The 21674-nt window shown below is 51.2% G+C and overlaps 2 protein-coding genes across 2 annotated transcripts; one reads left to right on the forward strand and one right to left on the reverse strand.

Moving 5' to 3' along the window:
• Positions 1 to 3173: 3173 nt before the first annotated feature.
• Positions 3174 to 11193, reverse strand: LOC120242234 (apoptosis-associated speck-like protein containing a CARD). Its single transcript, XM_039247844.1, has 4 exons — positions 11179 to 11193; positions 4199 to 4512; positions 3885 to 3941; positions 3174 to 3544 (listed from the first exon to the last, which is right to left on the reverse strand). Exons 2-4 carry the CDS (start codon positions 4470 to 4472, stop codon positions 3288 to 3290), a joined length of 588 nt encoding a protein of 195 aa, XP_039103775.1. The 5' UTR covers positions 4473 to 4512; positions 11179 to 11193; the 3' UTR covers positions 3174 to 3287.
• Positions 11194 to 13765: 2572 nt separating this feature from the next.
• TRIM72 (tripartite motif containing 72) lies at positions 13766 to 21403 on the forward strand. The gene is made up of 6 exons (XM_039247859.1): positions 13766 to 14155; positions 17527 to 17622; positions 17710 to 17940; positions 18608 to 18630; positions 19657 to 19775; positions 20712 to 21403. Exons 1-6 carry the CDS (start codon positions 13766 to 13768, stop codon positions 21284 to 21286), a joined length of 1434 nt encoding a protein of 477 aa, XP_039103790.1. The 3' UTR covers positions 21287 to 21403.
• Positions 21404 to 21674: the final 271 nt, after the last annotated feature.

Genomic DNA, 21674 nt, shown 5'->3' on the forward strand with positions numbered 1-21674 from the left:
CACAGACTGAAACAGGCTCCAGGCTCTGAGCTGGCAGTCAGCACAGAGCCCGACGCGGGGCCCGAACCCACGAACCGCGAGATCATGACCTAAGCGAAAGTCGGACGCTTAACCGACTAAGCCACCCAGGCGCCCCAACTTTTTTTTTTTTTAAGGATCTCTGTTGGGCAAGAAAGAAAGTGTTAGCTGTGCTCCCATCTGCCGAGAATCATTAGGTTCATAGGCAGTTTTAGGAATAACCCTCTAGAGATAACAGTAGTTACCGTTTATTACTTTTTGTATACAAGGCACTTGTACAAAGGTTGAAAAGCTGTCTTTTTTATGCGGGTCAGTCTAATGCAAGAATCCTATGTAAGAACAAACCAACACGGTTTGGTTTACCACAGTGACATTGGGAATACCACTGGAACACAAAGGCGCGCCTGTGGGCACTCTGGCAGGTAGACGTTTCAAGGTACCCAGAGTTAAGGGACCAGCATGTTCTAGGGATTGTGGTGTGAGCAAATGTTGGGATCATGGGATGTGAAAGGAAGATCGAGGTTGAATGGAATATTTGAGGGCCAGGCTGGAAGAGTTAGGTGTCCCAGTGTTAGAAGTGAGACCATCATCTCCATGATCACTTTTAATCATTCCAGCCCTTGAAGGTAGGCTGGAAGTACTGAGAGCCTGTTGTAGATGAGATGTTAGGCATAAGCCAAGTGGCAGCAGTGAGGTTGAAAAAGAAGGCGGTTGGACGTAAGTTAGTCTTGGATGTTAGTCTTTTATTGGTAAAAGTAGTCTCCATGCCCAACATGGGGCTTGAACTCCTGACCCTGAGATCAAAAGAGTTGCACACTTCACCGACTGAGCCAGCCAGGCACACCTGGGTGTTAGTTTTGGAAGTTGGCCAAGACTAACATCAAGACTGACTAAATATGGACTTTGTGGAACATGTTAGGATTTCTAGTTTTCTTTTTACCCTGATACCACCTTCTGTCAAGATGCAGGGATGGTGAAAGGAAAACCACTTCAGTTTTGCACATGGTGAGGTCCTTGCAGAACATAAGTGAACACATCTCAGGGTTGAGTATGGAACAGGGACCATCAGCATTTATTGTATGGGGTGGCTGGCTGAAGAATGATGAGCCCACAGGAAACGGAGTGTTGGGGCTGATTGATGCTTTTGGAAAGCTCTGCTCTCCTGGAGTCCCAAGTAGCATTAGGAGCAATCAGTCCCATGTGACTGGGTGGCCTTGATAGAGGCCACATCTTAGCTTGGTAGCTTCCTTTTTTTTTTTTAATTTTTTTTTTTAATGTTTTATTTATTTCTAGGAGAGAGAGAGACAGCGTGAGCAGGGGAGGGCCAGAGAGAGAGAGGGAGTGACAGACTGAAACAGGCTCCAGGCTCTGAGCTGGCAGTCAGCACAGAGCCCGACGCGGGGCTCGAACCCACAAACCGCGAGATCATGACCTAAGCGAAAGTTGGACGCTTAACTGACTAAGCCACCCAGGCGCCCCGGTAGCTTCCTTTTATAGCCAACTATGAACTTGATTTCTCCTGTTGCTCTGGTGATCCGGTAGATGAGAATAGGGACATCTTCATGCAGACTGAGGATATTGTGCACACACCTCTTAGGGAGCCTTTGTGTCCTCTAGGTGAGTGTATTCAAAGTGAACTCTGCACAGCGTTTCTTTAAAAAAACCTAACATTTATTTTTGGGAGACAGTGACAGAATGAGCAGGGGAGGGGCAGAGAGAGAGGGAGACAGAATCTGAGGCAGGCCCCAGGCTCTGAGCTGTCCCGACGCAGGACTCAAACCCACAAAACTGAGATCATGACCTGAGCCAAAGTCAGACGTACACAGCTTTTCATTGTGAACTGGTGCATTCTTGTGAGTGACACAGAACCTGCCACATTGTACCTGGATCCTGTGTCTGATGATCTCACCCCTAAGAATGGGATGCTGGGCTGGTGTGCCTGCCTGTTGCTATGCTTACCTTCCCCCAACCCTGCCTCAAAGCCTGAAAGAATTTGAGTGCAGTGTATTCAGGATGTAGTTCTAGGATCCTGCTTCCCTGACAGCCTTTGAAAAAGGCTTCTTAAGTGCTGTTTCCTAGAGAAAAACAGGTCCCTCTGCAGGCAAAAATTCAAAGAGAAGAAACAGCTACTAGAACTGATTCCAAAGTCTTGCTTTTGTGGTTGCTATGTTTTCTGGGCAAAGTGTAATCTTTAACCCCTTCCTCCAAGGGTGGGAGGGAGCAGAGGGAGCAATTAAGCCTGCTGAAGGTTATGCCAGTTCCAGAAGGAGCCTTAGAATTATGCTTGACTTCTTGTGCTCTTCTATGTTTTTTTTTTTTTAATGTTTTATTTTTGAGAGTGCGTGCATGAGAGTGCAAGCAGGGGAGGGGCAGGCAGAAGGAGACAATTTCAAGCAGGCTTCATGCAGTCAGTGCAGAGTAACATGGGGCTCAAAACTCATGAACTGTAAGATCATGACCTGAGCCAAAATCAAGAGTGAGACTTTTTTTTTTTTTAATGTTTTATTTATTTCTGAGAGAGAGAGACAGTGTGAGCAGGGGAGGTCAGAGAGAGAGGGAGATACAGAATCTGAAGCAGGCTCCAGGCTCTGAGCTAGCCGTTAGCTCAGATGCGGGGCTTGAACCCACGAACCGTGGGATCATGACCTGAGCCAAAGTCAGACGCTTAACCGACTAAGCCACCCAGGTGCCCCAAGAGTTAGACTCTTAACTGAGTCACCCAGGTGCCCCATTCTATCCTGCTTAGAGGATACTCTCTCTCCCTTAAAGAGTGCTCTAATTTTACAATATATTTTTCCCCAAAGGAAAAAGTGAAAGAGAAGCTATTGTAGCCTAGTCTGTTGATAAATGTCTCTGACAAAGCCAACTCCAGACTCTTCCTACACACCTCTCTTAACTTTAGACCTTGGCCACAGGGCTAACCATGACCTCAAGGACAGACTCTGAAGAGCACAGGAGGAGCTGCCAAATGGTAAATGGGGGGATATATACCATGGTGACTGAAGCAGGATGGATGAAGTGTTTGGGGAGCCAGTTGCCCTAGGAACAGGCCTTGAAGTAGAGTTTCACTTGGCCTGTGTGGCATTTACAAAGTAGCTTAGCTTTGCGTGTACCTTAAGGCTGGAAGTAGGAAAAACACACAAGTACAAGCTGGATTTAGTACAAGCTGCATTTTCATATATTATGATTAAGAAAAATCAAGAGATTTGGGGTAAGTTGGCTAGAACTGCCAGGTGTTGTACATGGGGCCAACTGCTGGCAAAGACACCTCAGCTTTGCTCCAGGTCAGCCACCAGGTAAGGCTGGGTGTCCTTCAGGGCCTGAAGGAACATATCTTTGCAGGTCACATTCCAGGCTGGAGCAAAGCTGAAGAGCTTCCTCATCTTCAGTGGGTTGGTGGACTCTGCTCGCACTGCCTGGTACTGCTCCTCTGTCAGGATCTTCCCATACAGGATATCCAGCAACCCATCCACGTCTGTGACCCGTGTGATAAGGGCTGCTCGGTGCTGGTCCACAAAGTGCAATGCTAGGGACAGGATAGAGGAAAGCAGATGAGCCAGTTCCCAGGCCGGATACTGGGACCTGTTTCTGCTCAGCACTGCTTTCTTCAGAAATTGTTCTGTGATCCTAAAGGTTGGCTCAAGGCGGGCAGCCCACGGGCACCGGAGATAACAGTGGGAGTATAACTTTGTGATTCTCTCCCCTGAGCTACCCCCCCCACCCAGGTGAGACGAGTGGGAAGGGTAGGCCCAATCTTGCTCTCCCATTGTTCCTGGCTGTGGGACAGCTCCTGGCTGTGGGACAGCTCCAGGCTGTGCAGGGGTGTGGTGGGGTGTGGCTGGAGAAGTTGGGAGTGGAGGCCTCACCTGGGCTGGCTGCCTTCAAGTGAGAAGTCTGGATCCCAGCAGGTGCGGCTTCACGGCCTGTAAGGAAATGACTAGTCAAGTGGTCCCCTTCCCCTCCTACCTTATCTCTAGTCTCTGGCAGGGGCCCCTTAGTCAAGAAGCCAAGGTCAGGGCAAAGCACAGGAGGAGGAGGAGCTTTTGCAATTTTAGTGGATAGGAGGAACAGAAAGCGAAAGAGCCCAAGGGGCAAACGTTCGGGGGGGGGGGGTGGTGTGTGGGCATGTAGGAGAACCAGCAATTGGGGCCCCTGCAGAGGGTGGAGGGGGAGCGCTCACCTTTGCGCACTTTCTCCTGCAGCCGCTCTGATACCTCTTGCATGCCAATGTCGCGCAGCACCAGTGCTGTGAGGTCTGCACCGTACTCTTCCAGATAGTAAGAGACCAGCTTGTCTGTGAGGTCCATGGCGTCCATAGACAGCAGGGGTCCCCGCGGGATACGCCCAAAGCCTTCGCGCAGGGGCACTGAGAGCAGCTTCAGCTTGAACTTCTTGAATTCCTCCGAAGTCAGGTCCTCCAGCGCCTCGAGGATGGCGTCGCGAGTGCGCCCCATGGCTCCAGGGTCCTCTGCTGCTGTCGCTTTCCTGGGCTGTCTGCAGACCAGGAAGTCCACTCTGGGGCGGGATCTGGAACTCCCCGCCTTCTCCCAATTACTGCCTATGCCCCAGCCCTGGGGCACAGAGTGCCTGACTACCCCATTGGTTCCCACACACCAAGGTGTGTAGACTAAAGCCTGGCCATTGGGCAGCGTCAGGATTGCATCCTCCAGCTGATGCCTGAGGTGGGACCAGGGAGACAGAGAGGGGCTTATGGGGGTAGGGTTTGCATCTCCAGGTTTGCAGTAACTAGCACAGACCAGGAGCCTGGTTTATTGAAGCGCCAAGTCTTAGAATCTTGGAATTCTAGAACGCTAAAATGTCCATGTTTCTCTGAATCTTAGCATCCTCTCTTACGTGCCATAGAATCTTTAGAACCATAGAATCCTAACAGCCAGAACCATGAAGCTTACCAAATCCCACATCCTGGGGAGAAATGAGAAGTTTAAACAAAAGGGAGGGGGGTAGAGAATAGCTGTGCGTGCTTTTCCTCTCTCTGCCTCAGTTTTATTATCTGTAAAATGGAATAACAACACACATCCACTTTGTAAATATTCCAGCATAACATGGGCTACCTGATGGTCTCTAAAACTTTGCCAAATACTGGGCAGCCAGGATTTGGTCTCAGGAGCTGAATTTCAAGGGAAGTGACGAGGAGACATTTGTGATGAATGATTGAGAACATTCTTGAGGGAAAGTCGTAGGTGGAGAGCCACTCTGGGCCCAAGGCAGCTTTATCTAGAAGAGCAAATGAAAGGTGGCATGGATAGGCATTGGAGCCCAAGTTGTGCCCCAAATCTTTAACTTGCCTTGAATGTGTCTGCGGAGGCCCTGCTGGTCTGGTGCCTGTGAACCTTACCAGCCTTGTCTTGTGCCACACCCTGCTCTCCCTCCATCTCTAAGTTTCAACCGTACTGGCCTCTCAGTTCTTCAAATGTGCCAGATTCCTTTGCTTCTACAAGCCTTTCAGTGTACTGTTCCCTCTCTGGAAGTCTCTTCCCTCATTCTTTTCCTTATAAATTCTTGAGGTTTTAGGTCTCCAGTTAAATATCACTTCGTCTGGAAGGCCAGGTTTGGAATCCCTCTTGGACTAGTTCATAACACCTGCTGTCTAGCTTCTGAATTTGTCCTTTGTTTACTCTTCCCTGTTGATTTTTCTGTCCTGTCTGCACAAAACTTACTATTCCTTTACGTGTCTGCAGGATACTTTTATGATGCCTTTCTCATACAATGTGTCTGTTTACTCTGGTTTCCCACCAATCTGAGAGCTCCTTGAGGACCCTCTGTGGTTCATGGCACCTACCACAGGGCTTGGCATAGATCTAGCCATTATAAGCCTTTAGAGAATGACAAAAGAATTCTGGAATCTAGAATCATAGAAACCTGCTCTTTTCACATTTGGTAGAATCTTAAATGCCTTGGGTTTTTGAGCCATGGAATTTTATTTTTTATTTTTTACAAATAGTTTATTGTCAAGTTGGTTTCCATATAACACCCATTGCTCATCCCCACAAGTGCCCTCCTCCATGCCCATCTCCCCCCTCCCCCCCACACCCATCAGTCCTCAGTTTGTTCTCATCATTCAAGAGTCCTCATGGTTTGCCTCTCTCCCTCTCCCCCACCATTTCCCCCCTTCTTCTCCCCCATGGTCCTCCGTTAAGTTCCTCCTAATCCTCCTATACGTGCAAACATATTATATTTGTCCTTCTCTGCCTGACTTATTTCGCTCAGCATAACACCCTCAAGGTCCATCCATGTTGCTACGCATGGCCAGATTTCATTGTTTCTCATTGCCATGTAGTATTCCATGGTATAGATAAACCACATCTTCTTGATCCATTCGTCTGTTGATGGACACTTAGGCTCTTTCCATGTTTTGGCTATAGTTGAGAGTGCTGCTATGAACATTGGGGTACATGTTTGAGCCATGGAATTTTAAAAATGATTGCCTGATTCAACCCCCACCTAGAGCAGGGACCCCCTTTACCACATGGCCATTTGACTGTATCTCTTGAACCCCTGTTTGGATGGGATGGCCTTGGCTTTAAGTAAACTCAATGTAACATATTTCTCTTTTTTTTAAGTATTTACTTTATTTTTGAGAGAGAGCAGGTGAGCACCGGGATGGGGAGGGGCAGATAGAGAGGGACACAGAGGATCTGAAGCAGGCTCTGTGCTGACAGCAGAGAGAGCTCCATGTGGGGCTCGGACTCATGAACCTTGAGATCATGACCTGAGCCGAAGTCAGATCTTAAGCGACTGAGCCACCCAGGTGCCCCCTCCATGTAACATATTTCAATGGAAGCTGTGGGGCTGTGGGTAGTTGCTCCTGGGGGAGTATGAGTTGTGACTAGGAAGAGAGGGTGGGCTTCTCATAATTGGCTTTTGGGGGGTGAGGAGATTTAGGATGTGTGTCATGGTGGTGTAACACTACCCTTCCCTTGTTCCTGCATGTGACCATCCAGGACCCTTTTGAGCCCAGCTTGTCTCTGACCTCCAACCCCAGTCACGTTTCTGCCCACACACGTTCTGACTGGGACATGGAAGATCCAGGCTGTGATTTTCACCCAACATCTCAGAGCAAGTGCTAGCCGTTTGGTGTGATGTCATAGGGAAAGAGATGGGCTAGGAAAGCAGCTATTCTTCCCCCAGAATTGGAAGGCTCACTCCTGCCAGTGGTTTCAGGCTGGAGCTCAGTGAGAATGAGGACACTTTTTGGCAAGTGGATGTGAACTCAGAAGGGAACAAAGTTTTTGGAGTATGTGTTTTACTCTTAAGATGTATTAAGGATCTACTAGATGCACAACTGCATGGTAAGTGCTGGTGGGAGACAGAATCGTAATAACAGCTTCCATTCTTTGGAATTTACTATGTTGGAGGCACTGTGCTAAGCACTTAACATGCATGATCTCATTTAAGCCTTCAAACACCCCCGTGAACTATGTGTGTTTATCCTACTTTACAGAGGAGAAAACTGAATTTTTCAGAAATTACTCTGGAAGCTGACAGTGGTAGTAAATGAGGAAACAGATTGAACCATCTGACTTATAGGCCCAAATTCCAACCGCCTGAAAGTCCTAAAAGTCTCACTCTCCTCAAAAACTGACAAATGACTTGGAGAGGTTATGTATATGGAAATTGATTCCTCCTCTGGATTGTCCACAAATACCTTAGGAGTGCAGATGTTATGATAATAGTAATGATATTAGCTTTCTCCTCTTCACAGAAAGCTCTAGAATTTACAGAGTGCATTCAGAAGATTGTGAAATAGTGGAAAAAGCAGGATATGAATGGTGTCAGACCCACTCAGATTCAATTCCCAGATCCTCTCTTAGTCATGTGACTTAGGGAAGTCACAGCCCCTCTCTGAGGTCTGTGTTCTGTAACATTAATGCACTCACCTCATCAGCCCATAGGGAATCAGGACCCTGGAATGGCAATGACTTGGCCAGGGTCCTACACGGAGATAAAGGCAGAGCCTACTTGTTCCTGGGCACTGCCAGGGTGATTTCCATCTGGGATGGTGAAGAGTAGAAATTTTGGGCAGCTCTCTGGGAAGCCATGATAATCTCTTCTCCTTCAATACCTCCTTTTCTGGGGTAAGTGCTCAGAGAGAGCTTTGAGCTTTGATCCCTGGCAGGAAAGAACCTCCAGTTCGTACCTCAGACCCACCCTTGCCCCCTGGACTCGAGCCAGAGCTGTTGGTTAAGGTGCCTCCTGGGTGTGCTCCCTCCCCCCAACAAAAGTGACCTTTGATTGCTGGAACCGGATGCTTCTTCTGCATCCAGAAGGACCATTACTGCCAGAACTTTGCTAATCTTGTGCTTCATTGCCTCCTTGTAAAATAGGAACAATACTGGGTTGTTACAAGTTATAAATGAAGTTATGAGGTTATAAATGGATTAAGAATGGTAAAGTACTTGGAACAAGCCTGGCACATGGTAGGCGATTTTGTCATTGTTAGTTTCTGAGCCTCACTTCCCCAGTCCTTGAAGCAGGGATGATGTTATTGACCTTACACAGTTATAGGGAAGATTCACTGGAATACTTAGTAATAATAATTGTAATATCAATAGCCAACATTTATTGAACGTTTCCTATGGACCTGGCATCGTTCTGAGAGCTTCATATGAATTAGCTTGTTGAATCCTCATAACAATCCAAGAGTCTTAATAAAAATCCTTACGTGATTCCTATTTTACAAATGCGAAAATCAGGTTAAATGACTTGCTCAAAGTCACAGGAAAGAGCAGAGTGAAGATTTGAGCCTGGTGGTGGCAGTCACTGACTCCTAAGCCCCTGGGTGCCAGCATGCTGTCCCTGGCATTTATTTAATATAATATCTAGTTTAATCCCCATAACAACCCTACAGGGATGACTTTATTATCCTACTTATCCTTATATTGTGGCTGAAGATGTTGGAGCCCCAAAAGGTAGGCGATCTTCCTGGGGACGCCCAACATGAGTTTGTGACATCAGCATTCAGGACCTGCTTCTGCTCTGGCCCTGATTGGGGGATGTCTGCCTTCTTTCTGCATTTATCCAATACAAGGAGGTCTTCCCTCCCATGGCATTTATGACTTCGGCCATTGGGAAGCTCTCCCTTAAAGCAAGCTGAAATCTGCCCCCTCTGAGCTCTGGGCCCCAGGGACCTCACAGAGCTCCTTCTTAGGGATAGCAACTTACTTCCTCCTTACTTCCTCTCCCCCCCCTCCCAATATTGTTCCTGGCCCCTTCTTGTCCTCCAAACTGCTGTAGATAATCAATGTCCCTTCCATGGGTCAGAGGTCAAATCTGGTCCATCTACAAAGAGGGATTGAGTTGACTGTCCTTGTCCTGGGCACCCACTCCTATTAACCAAAACCTTTAGCCTCAGCCTGGCAGTAATGAAAACTCCAGGTGAGATCTATATTCAGCATGTTGACTTTTTATTTTCGAGAAAGAGACAGAGTGTAAGTGGGGGAGGGGCAGAGAGAGAGGGAGACACAGAATCCGAAGCAGGCTCCATGCTCTGAGCTGTCAGCACAGAACCCAACTCAGGGCTCGAACTCATGAGCTGTGAGATCATGACCTGAGCTGGAGTCAAATGCTCAACTGACTGAGCCACCCAGTTGCCCCTTGACTTTTGAGTGGAAGTAAAGTGATTTGTGGTTTTAGAGACCATCTCCAGATATACTCTTGTCCCCACCCCCTCCTGTTTGGGGAAATCAAGCTTCCCTAGGTTTCTCAGAGTTCTGATAAAAAGCCCTGGTAGCTTCCTGAGACTTTCCAATACCCTGAGGGTAAAATCTATAGTCATCTGTGGAGTCAATTGCTGTGATCCAAAAGAATAATAAAACGTATCTCTTTCTGAGAGGCCTAAATGATTATAGCCTGTATAATGTTCTTAGATAAGCCTCCAAGGTGCCAGGAAGCCTAAGGTAGCTTCCTAAGTGGGCCAGCATGTAACATGCAAACACTTCAAGTGTTCAAGAAGAAATGAACCTCAGAACTTGGAGACAAGTTCAAAGACTTGTCATGTTTAGAATTTACTCATGCTTTTGAGATTGCAATTCATTGTTTATCTGGACACTGTTTTGGGATTTAACAAATTATTAAAAGGAATGGGAGTTTCAGTTCATAAATATAACTTTTGTAGGGTGATAAATAAATACAAGAATGCCCTGCTTAACTGAGTTCTTTTTCCCCCCCAAATTCTACATTTTCCTAGGATTTTGATCAAGCACATAAGCACAAATCTATATTTAATCAACAAGGCTTAATATGACAACCTTTAATACTCATCTATAAGATCATTGAGATTATAGAGCTGTGCTATCCCATTTGATAGCCACTATAAACATTTGGCTCTTGAGCACTTGAAACGAGGCTACTGTGAAATGAGATGTGCCGTAAGTGTAATATACACACTTGATTTCAAAGACTTAGTACGGAAAAGAGAATGCAAAATATTTCATTAATAATTAAAAATTTTTAATGTTTACTTATTTTTTTTTTGAGAGAGAGTGGGGGAGGTGCAGATAGAGAGAGGGAGACACAGAACCTGAAGCAAGCTCCAGGCTCTGAGCTGTCAGCACAGAGCCCAATGTGGGGCTTAAACCCATGAGCTGTGATATCCTGACCTGAGCTGAAGTCGGATGGTTAACTGGTTGAGCCACCCAGGTGCCCCTCATTAATAATTTTTTTTAAGCTATTTATTTCTGAGAGAGAGAGAGAGCGAGAGCGAGCATGTGACAGAGTAGGGGAGGGGCAGAGAGAGAATCCCAAGCAGGCTCCAAGCTGTCAGCACAGGGACGCGGGGCTCGAACTCACAACCATGAGATCATGACCTGAGCTGAAATCAAGAGTCAGACGCTTAAATGACTGAGCCATCCAGGTGCCCCAATATATTTTTTTTAAAGTAAGCTCTACATCCAACATGGGGCTTCAACTCACCACCCTGAAATCAAGAGTCGTGTGGTCTACGGAGTCATGTGGTCTACATCAGTAGGATGCCCAACATTAATAATTTTCAAATTGGTTGCATGTCAAATGACAGCATCTTGGATACATTAGGTTAAATAAAATATATTCCTGAAATTAAAAAAAAAAATAAAAACAATGAAACAAAAGACGAGCTGAGATGGGCAGGGAGCTACCTGGCTCCTGGGGAGATTTATTTACCTGGCAAAGAGTTGAAATAAAAAGATCTTCAAGGGGCGCCTGGGTGGCTTAGTCGGTTAGGCATCCAACTTTCGCTTAGGTCATGATCTCGCGGTTCGTGGGTTCGAGCCCGCGTCGAGCTCAGAGCCTGGAGCCTGTTTCAGTCTGTGACTCCCTCTCTCTCTCTGACCCTCCCCTGCTCACGCTGTCTCTCTCTCTCTCCTAGAAATAAAAAAAAAAAAAAATTAAAAAAAATAAGTAAACACTTAAAAACAATTAAGAAAAAAAAAGATCTTCAAGAAGGAGACGGGGACAGTTGATTTCTACTCCTTGAAAGGAATTCTTCCTTGTTGCTCACCTATAAGGTGTCTGGCTACCCTTATGGGAAAATTGACCTGGCTCCCATCCCATCATCCTATGGCACAGGACATTTACTATTTTCTGGGAGATATTTAATAAACCTGTCTCTTATTAAAGAACACCTCGTGTGCACGTTTGGGATAAAATTAATAAAAATGAACATTAAAAACCCAAGAAGCAAAAAGAGAGTCCAAAGGGGAGATTAAGATTGAAACATAAACAGAGACTCAGATTAAGACAGAGAATGCAGTTGAGGGAGAAATGAACAAAAACAGGTAAAAGCTGAGAGAAAGTGACTGTGAAGCCAAAAGAGAAGGACCCAGTGAGCTTGTGTGTTTATTCATTCATTAAGTATTTATCGTGTACTTACAGTGTGCATATACTTTATTCTAGGTTGGAGACAGTGTATAAAATTAAATTCTGGTAGGAGGAATCAGACAAAAAACCAGTAAGTAAAATACTGGTTGTCAGGTGGTAATAAATTTTATGAGGAAAAATAGGGCAGGGAAGGGAGCTGTGAGATTTTTTTTTTAATTTTTTTTTAATGTTTTATTTATTTCTAGGAGAGAGAGAGAGACAGCGTGAGCAGGGGAGGGTCAGAGAGAGAGGGAGTCACAGACTGAAACAGGCTCTAGGCTCTGAGCCGGCAGTCAGCACAGAGCCCGACGTGGGGCTCGAACCCACGAACCACGAGATCGTGACCTAAGCGAAAGTCGGATGCTTAACCAACTAAGCCACCCAGGTGCCCCGGGAGCTGTGAGATTTAAAATCAAGGAGTTAGGAAAAGCCTTCACTGTAAAGGTGACACTGGTTAGAGATCTGAGGCAGAACAGGAAGGGAACCAGGGTATACGGGGGGGGGGGGGGGGGGGGGGGGGGGGGGGGGGGGGGGGGCTTTGAAAGAGTGTTCCAGACATTGGGGACAGCAAGCCCAAAGGCCAAGCCTGGAGTGAGGAGGTGGGGAGGGGTGAGAGAAGAGTAAGATCACTTTCAGTAGGGCCTTGAAGGGCACAGTGAGGACTTTGATTCGAAGGCTAAGCATGTAAAGGCCTGTAGTTGTCAGGGCAGAATCAACTTCTGGGCTGCAGGCCCTGGATTCAGTTCATTCATTTATTCAACTGTCCCCCTGTCATTCATTTCCCAAGCACTTAGGGAGGCTCGCTTTGCCCCAGGGCTCGTACTAGGCACTGGAGAGACCAGCAGGGAAAAGCCTTTCTCCTCAACTCTGGAGGAAGAAAAGCTTTCAGGGTGTGCTGAGGTCCTGGACTCCTGCAGTATGATCTTGGAGAGCCATAAACTTGGGGAGTAAGTGGGTGACAAACTGGGGAGGGGCCACAGGCAGGGAAGGGGGAGGCTGGAGAGTGTGGAGGTGGGGGTGGAGGAGAAAGGAGAGACTCCTCCCAAGCATGTTCCTGTTTTTTGTCTTTTTTTTTTTTTTTTTTGGTGGTATGAGAGGCCCTGCCTCCCTGCTGGTTGTAATTTCTGGCTCCAGGCTGAGCAGGGGAGGGGACAGTGGGATGGGCCAAGACAGGTGGCCTTGACATATGATGCCTGTCTGCTGACCACTCAGTCCTCACTTTTAGAACGGTTTCCAGAAGTGATGGGAAGGGGTGGGCAGAGCAGCTAAATATAGCCCTGGGGCCAGGGCTCAGTCTGGGAGGGTCTGTCTTGTTATTCACCGTGTGCTTTCCCTGTGGCCTTCACTGTTAGCTCCCCCTGTGAGTTCCCCTCCTCGCTCTGAGCTGGCTGCTTGCCCCTTGCCTGTCTTCAGACACAGCTCTGACTCCCTGTAAGGTTAGGCCTGACCTTGACGGGGCCTCCTGGGAGTGTCTTTTTGCCCAAGATCTCCAACCAGACCTGTGAGTCCTATGGGTTCTGTGGGCCTGGAGATGGGGGGTGGGGGGGAGGGCTGGGGATCCTGGAGAGGCGAGTGAAAGGAGGGGAGGGGCTGGGGGCTCCGGGGAATTTGGGGCTGGGGCTGAGGCCTAGGATAAGACAGGGGAAGGACAGCGGGTTTAGGGCCTGGGATGGAGACAAAGTCCCTCTTAGCAGCTATTGTGGGGGCTGGAGCTGAGAAATGCAGCTGCCGCTGCCTTTGGGACTGAGTGCCTCTTCCCCCTCGGCCAGAACTAGGGTCCTTTTGTGTATGAGATGTGAGGTCTTTCTAGGCTGCGGATCCTCCTTGTCTGGCTCTGGGGCCGGGCCTAGCTGAGCCTCCCCGACTGACCCCTCCTCTCCTCAGGTCCATCATGTCGGCTGCGCCCGGGCTCCTGCACCAGGAGCTGTCCTGCCCGCTGTGCCTGCAGCTGTTTGACGCGCCCGTGACGGCCGAGTGCGGCCACAGCTTCTGCCGCGCCTGCCTGAGCCGCGTGGCGGGGGAGCCGGCGGCGGACGGCACCGTGCCCTGCCCGTGCTGCCAGGCCCTCACGCGGCCGCAGGCGCTCAGCACCAACCTGCAGCTGGCGCGCCTGGTGGAGGGGCTGGCGCAGGTGCCGCAGGGCCACTGCGAGGAGCACCTAGACCCGCTCAGCATCTACTGCGAGCAGGACCGCGCGCTCGTGTGCGGCGTGTGTGCCTCGCTCGGTTCGCACCGCGGCCACCGCCTGCTCCCCGCCGCCGAAGCCCATGCGCGCCTCAAGGTGTGGGGCTCGGGAGGCCTCCGGCGGCAGTGGAGGCGGTGCGGGCGGGGGGTGAGGGGCGGCGGTGGGGGATGGTGGGGGACCGGGGTGGGACGAAGTTGTTGGCTGGAGCGGAGTCTGGCCGATCTGGAGGTCGCCGCATTGACCTGGATTCTGAGCTTCAGGGCCCGGGGCGCCTGGAGTTTCCGGGGACGCGGGCGGGGCGCGGCCGCTAGGGAATGGGGCGCATGAGCTGAAGGCGGAGCCTGGAGGAGGCCTCCAGGGGCTGCGGCTTCCAGACGTAGATTTTCCGGGTTTAGCTACTGGAGGGCGCCCAGAGACACAGGAGCCACGGCCACAAAGCGGAGTTGGGTGGTGCCCCGGGAGGAAAAGACTAGATGGGCGGGGCTTGGGGCCAGGTCAGGTGGCTGGGGGCGGTGTTGGCTGAGGCCGGCGAGGCTACTTCGCGGGTGCCCGCGTTCTCCTCCAAGTTGCAAAACTTGTACAGGCCTGAGGGTCACAACATCTGGCGGGGAGTGGCAACGCAGGCCCCCTTTGGCACCGAGACCCAAAACCAGGTTGTTTTTCTAGATGGCGCTGGAAGTCTTGGACGCTTCCAGAGCCCGAACACAGTTGTGGGCACACCAAGGTTTGCAATTGCCACGGGTGCCCAGAAAAGACACCCACACATTAGCAAATAGAGACGCAGGCTCACACTGGTTCCTCTGTGTCAGACGTGTGCCACATCACACGCATGTAGCTGCGGGAGAGTATGTGTCTACGTAGGCCCCTGAAGGTCTGTCATGAAGCATTTGTTGGGCTGTGGAAGAATAAAGGATAGGCGTGGGAGCTGGAAGAGGCGGGCTCTGGAGGCAGGGAGAGGTCCTTGTCCCCCCCCCCCCCCCCCCGGAATGAAGCTGCCATTGTCTTCTTCCAAATGATGAATGGGGTGGGCTTCTGTGGATTATCTTTGCCCACAAACATTAGTGTTGCACTGCAGCGCTTCTGCTTGGCCCTCAGGTGACGACGACTACTACCACTACCACTACTACTACTACTACTACTACTATTTCTTCTTCTTAATGTTTATTTTTGAGAGAGAGAGAGCAGGGGAAGGGCGGTGGGGGGGGGAGACAGAGGATCTGAAGCGGGCTTGCGCTGACAGCAGAGTGCCTCATGCAGGGCTCAACTCATAAACCTGAGATCATGACCTAAGGGTAAGTCTGACGCTTAAGGGACTGAGCCACCCATGCACCCTAGGCCCCCAGACTTCTGAAGAGGGTAGACCACCTCCTCAGGTTGATATTCAAGGCCCCCAGACTCCGCCAGGGAAACAGCCTCACCATTCCTCCCGCTCCTGACTTACCCAGTTCTGCCCAGTGCTGACTGGTGGTCCCCTAGGCCAGTACAGGAGCTTCCTCTTCCCAGGAGCCTTCCCAACCCAGGCTCATCTTTGCTAGTAACCCCAGAACTCCCAATCTGGTAGAGAGAGGGAGAGAGAGAGAGAGAGAGAGGGAGAGAGAGGAGATATCTGTGGAGAGAGAATAGAGTCCGTGAAATGGAACAGAGTACCAGGTGACCCAGGAACGCCGAGGGGGCAGGTGGGTCAGGATACATTCTGCCAGGGTATGTATCAGCCCGGCCCTAAGCCTTGTGGAAGGGCTGGCAGGAATTCTGAAGAAGGGACCCCAGGAAGAACTCTGGAGGAGGAGGGAGCCAGGAAGGCTGGGGCGTGGCTGAATGCCTGGGTCCTTGGCGACGAAGAGGGACTGGGTCCACAGACCATGTACCAGGACTCGAGAGTGGTCGAATGGGATCTGCCAGGAGCAGGGACTCACTCGACCCCCTGAGACCTTGCTGTCTCCTCTTGCGTATTGATGTTGCGCACCAGGACTGCCTTGAGCTCGGCCCGTAGTCATCTAGTCATTGCGGCAGAGGGCGACCAGCTTGTAGGTGAGATCCTCAGCGCCTCGTGGCCCCAGCAGGAAGTTCTGAAAGCCTCCCAGGGGCGGCTCCATCCCCAGCTTCAGGCTGACCTTCTTGAGCACGAGTCAGGATTGCATCACAATCGCGCTTCTTCCTCATGGCTTAACCCTGAGGCCCCTGCACCTCTGCCGGCTCCATGTTGAGAGCCACCAGGTCTGTCCGCTCTGTCCTGCAGCAGGCGGGGCCATTGTCCGGGAGGACGTCCCAGGAAGGAGACTGACCTGGTGGCTGGTCAGGAGAGCATGGGCTCCATGGTCCAGTCCTGGGGCTTCCACCAGCCGTGGACTCATCTGCAGACAGAGCCTAGAGGGTCTCTCAGTTTTCCTTAGTGGGAGCGGGGAGGAGGCCGCCAATCTGTCATTCTGCAAAAGAGGAAACTGAGGTTGGAAGCCATGGGGGCAGGACTGGAACCATCTGATTCCAAGGCCAGACACCTTCTTTTTTTTTTTTTTTTTTAATATTTTTATTTATTTCTAGGAGAGAGAGAGAGAGACAGCGTGAGCAGGGGAGGGTCAGAGAGAGAGGGAGCCACAGACTGAAATAGACTCCAGGCTCTGAGCTGGCAGTCAGCACAGAGCCCGACGCGGGGCTCGAACCCACGAACCGCGAGATCATGACCTAAGCGAAAGTCGGACGCTTAACCGACTAAGCCACCCAGGCGCCCCAAGGCCAGACACCTTCTGAGAAGAGTGGCTTTGGCAGGAGCTATTAGGAGTTTCCCTACACTTGCATTTCAGGACTCACAAAGTGACAGACCTACAGATGTGTTTAACTGGCTGATACAGCAGACATTTTTTAAAAAAACAAGCTTTACCTCCAAGGCGGGGCTGGACCTCACGACCCTGGAGATCCAAGAGTCATATGATCTACTGACTGAGCCAGCCAGGTGCCCCAACACAGCAGACATTTTTATTAAATTGCCACAGCACTCAGGTGTGCAGGAAGGCTCACTGGGGCATTTTGCTAATGTTCTGCTTTTAAGGATAGGACGAAGCCCAGGGAGAGGGGGAGGCCGCATTTCTTCTTCACACAACCTACACTCATCCTGTGAAGCCTGCTGTGCGGTTACCACCATACCCCTCTGTTGGAGGGCACCAAAACACATTTATGTTTGTCACCCTCACAAAGACCTGTGCTTAGGGGTGCTGACTGCCGAGGGGGTGGGGTCAGGGAACGCAAGGCCATGGAGGACTTCCTTAAATACACAATGGAAGGGTAAGGCATTCTAGACATTGGCAAGGGCCTAGAGATCAGCACATGAGTTTGGGGGAACAGTAAGATGGCAGCCTGGATGGAGGAGGAGCTGGCACTGAGGCTGAGCCAGAGAGGGCAAGTTTAGGGTGGGAGGTGTAGGTCTGATGGTGGTGGGGGCAAGCAGCACCACTTCTTTATGCCTCACCCCCCAGACGCAGCTGCCACAGCAGAAGCTGCAGTTGCAGGAGGCATGTATGCGCAAGGAGAAGAGTGTAGCTGTGCTGGAACATCAGCTGATGGAGGTGGAGGTGAGGGGCTCGGCATGGCACATCCTGGGAACTGGGCACCCAAGCTGGGGGTCCCAGCCAAGTGCGTTTGCCTGTCTCCTCCCACAGGAGACGGTACGTCAGTTCCGGGGGGCTGTGGGGGAGCAGCTGAGCAAGATGCGGGTGTTCCTGGCTGCACTGGAGGGCTCCTTGGACCGTGAGGCAGAGCGTGTGCGGGCTGAGGCAGGGGTCGCCTTGCGGCGGGAGCTGGGGAGCCTGAACTCCTACCTGGAGCAGTTACGGCAGATGGAGAAGGTGCTGGAGGAGGTGGCGGACAAGCCACAGACTGAGTTCCTCATGGTGAGCACTGGATGACCTTCCCTTTCTGCCTCTCAACCAGGGTTCAAGACCCAGAGAGGGACAGGGACAGAGCCAGGGTCATGCATCGAGGAGGGGTGGGACTGCTGTAATGGTTGTTTAGGCTGGACACTGCACAGCCACTGAATCTTAGTGGGCACCATTCATGTCATACCCACCGGGGCTTTGTATATTTATGTGGACAATCTTCTACCGGGTGGAATTGGTTTCTTTTTTTTTTGTTTTTAATTTTTAATGTTTGTCTATTTTTGAGAGGGAAAGAGAGAGAGACAGAGCGTGAGTGGGGGAGGGGCAGAAAGAGAGGGAGACACAGAATCCGAAGCAGGCCTCAGGCTCTGAGCTGTCAGCACAGAGCCTGACACAGGGCTCAAGTTCATGAACCATGAGATCATGACCTGAGCTGAAGTTGGGCGCTTAAACGACTGACCCACCCAAGTGCCCTGGAATTGGTTTCTTGAAGAAGGCGGGGTACATTTTTATAATTCACACAGAAGTAAAGGGTTAGGATTGGCTTCAAATTCTGGGGTTCTTTGGGCTTTTCTGATCCATCCTCACACCACACTTAGCATTCCTGCTGGGCTACCCATTCTTACAAGTCCCCAGGGTCTCCTCTGCCTGCTTCATCTCCTCTCTTTTTCTCTCTTTCTAGAAATACTGCCTGGTGACCAGCAGGTGAGATCACCTTGGCCCTGGCCCTTTTCCTAACTTGTCCTAGTCTTCCAGAACACTGGCTCGGCCACCAGCTAATCACAGGAAGCCCTACATCCCCATTCCATCCACCTTGGTCTCCCTGCATTTGTGTTGAGCACAGAAATGAACGTGGCCTGGTCCTTCTCCTCAGGAACGTCTCAGACCGGTGTGGGGAACAGATGTGGGCAGGGACACAGCTTAGTGCTGTGTGGCGGGAAGGGGGTGGCTGGGGCAGGCTTCCCAGAAGAGTGTGCATTTGGTGGGCCTCTGGAGGAATGACAAGGAGAGGTGAAGAGCTGGGGGAAGAGATGCTACAGGCAGAGGGAAGAGCAGGTGCCAAGACTGGTAAGAGGGAGAGAAGACGAAGCTGGTGCGTTAGCTGGGGGCAGACTGAAGAGCTGAGGAGTTTGGACCTTATCCCAGCAGAAGGTTCTCCTTAAAAAAAAAATTATGGCAAAATATACATGACGAAAATTTGCCATTTTAACTAATTTTTTCTTTTTAGTGTACATTTTATTTTATTTATTTTTTTTAATGTTTTATTTATTTCTAGGAGAGGGAGAGAGAGACAGCGTGAGCAGGGGAGGGTCAGAGAGAGAGAGGGAGTCACAGACTGAAACAGGCTCCAGGCTCTGAGCTGGCAGCCAGCACAGAGCCCGACGCGGGGCTCGAGCCCACGAACCGCAAGATCATGACCTGAGCGAAAGTCGGACGCTTAACCGACTAAGCCACCCAGGCGCCCCTAGTGTATATTTTAATTTCAATGGCATTAAGTACATTCATGTGCCGCCATCACCACCACCTCTCTCCAGACCCTTTTTTGTCTTTCAAATTGAAACTCTGACAGACTTTTAGGGCAGGGGATGATGCGCCGGAGCTCCTGGAACTCCACACCATGGCCCCTGTTCTCTCTGTGGGATCACATCTCTTGCCCTCTCCCCCCACCCCATGCCTCCTCCAGGAAGTCCCTCCACAGACACCTCCCCCCACCTGTCCCTCCCCCTCCAGGCTACAGAAGATCCTGGCAGAATCACCACCGCCTGCCCGGCTGGACATCCAGCTTCCTGTCATCTCAGATGACTTCAAATTCCAAGTGTGGAGGAAGATGTTCCGGGCTCTGATGCCAGGTACTGGCAAGGGCTAGCTCCGGGTTTGTGTTTGTAACTGTGGTTGAGGCGGGGCCCCAGCTGCACACAGAGAGGCCTCTCAGCCGCAACTTGGGGAAGTCATCGAAGAAGGTGCTCATTCCCCCTGAACCCCCTTGTAGCCTGTACTCAGAGAAGGAACTTTGAGGGCATGCGGTTTATGGGTGGGTGACTGATGTGGGGAGGACTCTGCTTACCAAAAAGCTGCTGCTGCTGCTGCTGCTGCTGGCAAGCAGGGGAGACTAGGGCTGGGGGTCGAGCCTCGATCCCGGGTTAGTTCCTGCCCCTTCTGGACGGTGGAGATGATAATCCCTGCTAGATGGAGGCTAAGGATCTGCAGAACTGGCACCCTGGGGACTGGCCTGAGCCAGACACTGACTGACTCTGGTGGCCTATGGCTGGGGAGGCCCCAGGGCTCTCTGCCTCCTTTCCCTGAGAGCTGGATCCCAGTGAGGTGCCGTAGGTTAGAGAACTCCAGGACTCATACACATGGCTGGTTCAGCCCTCGGGGACGGTGGGAATGGAGGGGGTTTTGTTTTATCCAAGGCAAGACTAAGGCCCAGACACTGGCTCAAGACTGACTGAAGTCACACAGCTGGGTGAGGTGGGGACTGACTTAGGACCAGGCTTCCTGACTCTCTCCTGCTTTGTGACCAGGGCCTCAAGTATGGACTTAAATGCCTTGTATCCACTAATCCTCCCTACCGTGGAAGAAGTCAGTTATGGCTTCATTTTTCAGCTGAGCAGACTGAAGCTCAGAGAGGTACAGTCATTGGCCCAAGCCAGTAAGCAGAGAGGAAGGGGCTCACCAACTAACGATATTGGGGAGACCAGAGCAGACAGGCAGGCCCCTAAATCGGTTGGGAGAAGCTCACAGGAGGCAAACACACAGGGGTCTGACCACCCTTCCGCTGACAGCTCTGAAGGAACTGACCTTCGACCCAAGCACGGCCCACCCGAGCTTGGTGGTGTCTCGCTCTGGCCGCCGCGTGGAGTGCCTGGACCAGAAGCCGCCGCCGGCCGGAGAGGACCCGTGCCAGTTCGACAAGGCCGTGGCACTGGTGGCACACCAGCTGCTGTCTGACGGCGAGCACTACTGGGAGGTGGAGGTGGGCGATAAGCCGCGCTGGGCACTCGGCGTGATCTCGGCCCAGGCCAGCCGCCGAGGCCGGCTGCACGCGGTGCCCTCGCAGGGCCTCTGGCTGCTGGGGCTGCGCGAAGGCAAGATCCTGGAGGCGCACGTCGAAGCCAAGGAACCGCACGCACTGCGCGCCGCGGAGGGGCGGCCATCGCGCGTTGGGATCTACCTAAGTTTCAGCGACGGCATTCTCTCCTTTTATGATGCCAGCAACGCCGACGCCCTCGAGCAGCTCTTTGCCTTTCACGAGCGCCTGCCCGGGCCTGTGTACCCCTTCTTTGACGTGTGCTGGCACGACAAAGGCAAGAATGCCCAGCCGCTGCTGCTCGTGGGGCCTGATGGCGAGGAGGCCTGAGCTGCCTGCCGGATCGGGGAGGGGTGCAGGGGCCTTCAGGCATGGAAGGAGACGGGCGTGGGCAGGGGACAGGTTGCCAGGGCTGAAGGCAAGGCCAAGGGGATTAGGAACTGGGAAATCGGGACTCCAAGAGTTCGGAGAAGTTGGGGGTTTCAGGGACTGGGTGGCTACGGGGAGGGGAGATCTAAAGTCAGGTCCGTGAGGAAATTCCAGTTTGGGAACCAGGAGGCCCAAGAATTCTAGGAAGAAATTGAAGTTGAGGGGAGGAGTGAAAAGGGCCAGGGATATGGGGGGAAGGGGACTGAAGAACTCTGTAGAGCAAGGAGACCCTCACATTCCTCTCACATTCTCCTCCTTCTTGGTGTCCTTGGGGCAGGGGGTCCAGGTT

Source organism: Hyaena hyaena, unplaced genomic scaffold, assembly GCF_003009895.1.
Source record: "Hyaena hyaena isolate Hyena2069 unplaced genomic scaffold, ASM300989v1 scaffold_306, whole genome shotgun sequence".
NCBI classification, from domain to species: domain Eukaryota; kingdom Metazoa; phylum Chordata; class Mammalia; order Carnivora; family Hyaenidae; genus Hyaena; species Hyaena hyaena.

Bases quoted from the DNA above. Each gene is read 5' to 3' on its own strand.
- TRIM72 (XM_039247859.1), top strand. From the start codon at position 13,766: ATGTCGGCTGCGCCCGGGCTCCTGCACCAGGAGCTGTCCTGCCCGCTG. The intron at 18,631-19,656 runs GTGAGATCACCT...CTCCCCCTCCAG, and splicing joins TACTGCCTGGTGACCAGCAG to GCTACAGAAGATCCTGGCAG. The intron at 19,776-20,711 runs GTACTGGCAAGG...TTCCGCTGACAG, and splicing joins GTTCCGGGCTCTGATGCCAG to CTCTGAAGGAACTGACCTTC.
- LOC120242234 (XM_039247844.1), bottom strand. From the start codon at position 4,472: ATGGGGCGCACTCGCGACGCCATCCTCGAGGCGCTGGAGGACCTGACT. The intron at 3,942-4,198 runs GTGAGCGCTCCC...ATTTCCTTACAG, and splicing joins GCAGGAGAAAGTGCGCAAAG to GCCGTGAAGCCGCACCTGCT. The intron at 3,545-3,884 runs GTGAGGCCTCCA...TCCTGTCCCTAG, and splicing joins CTTGAAGGCAGCCAGCCCAG to CATTGCACTTTGTGGACCAG.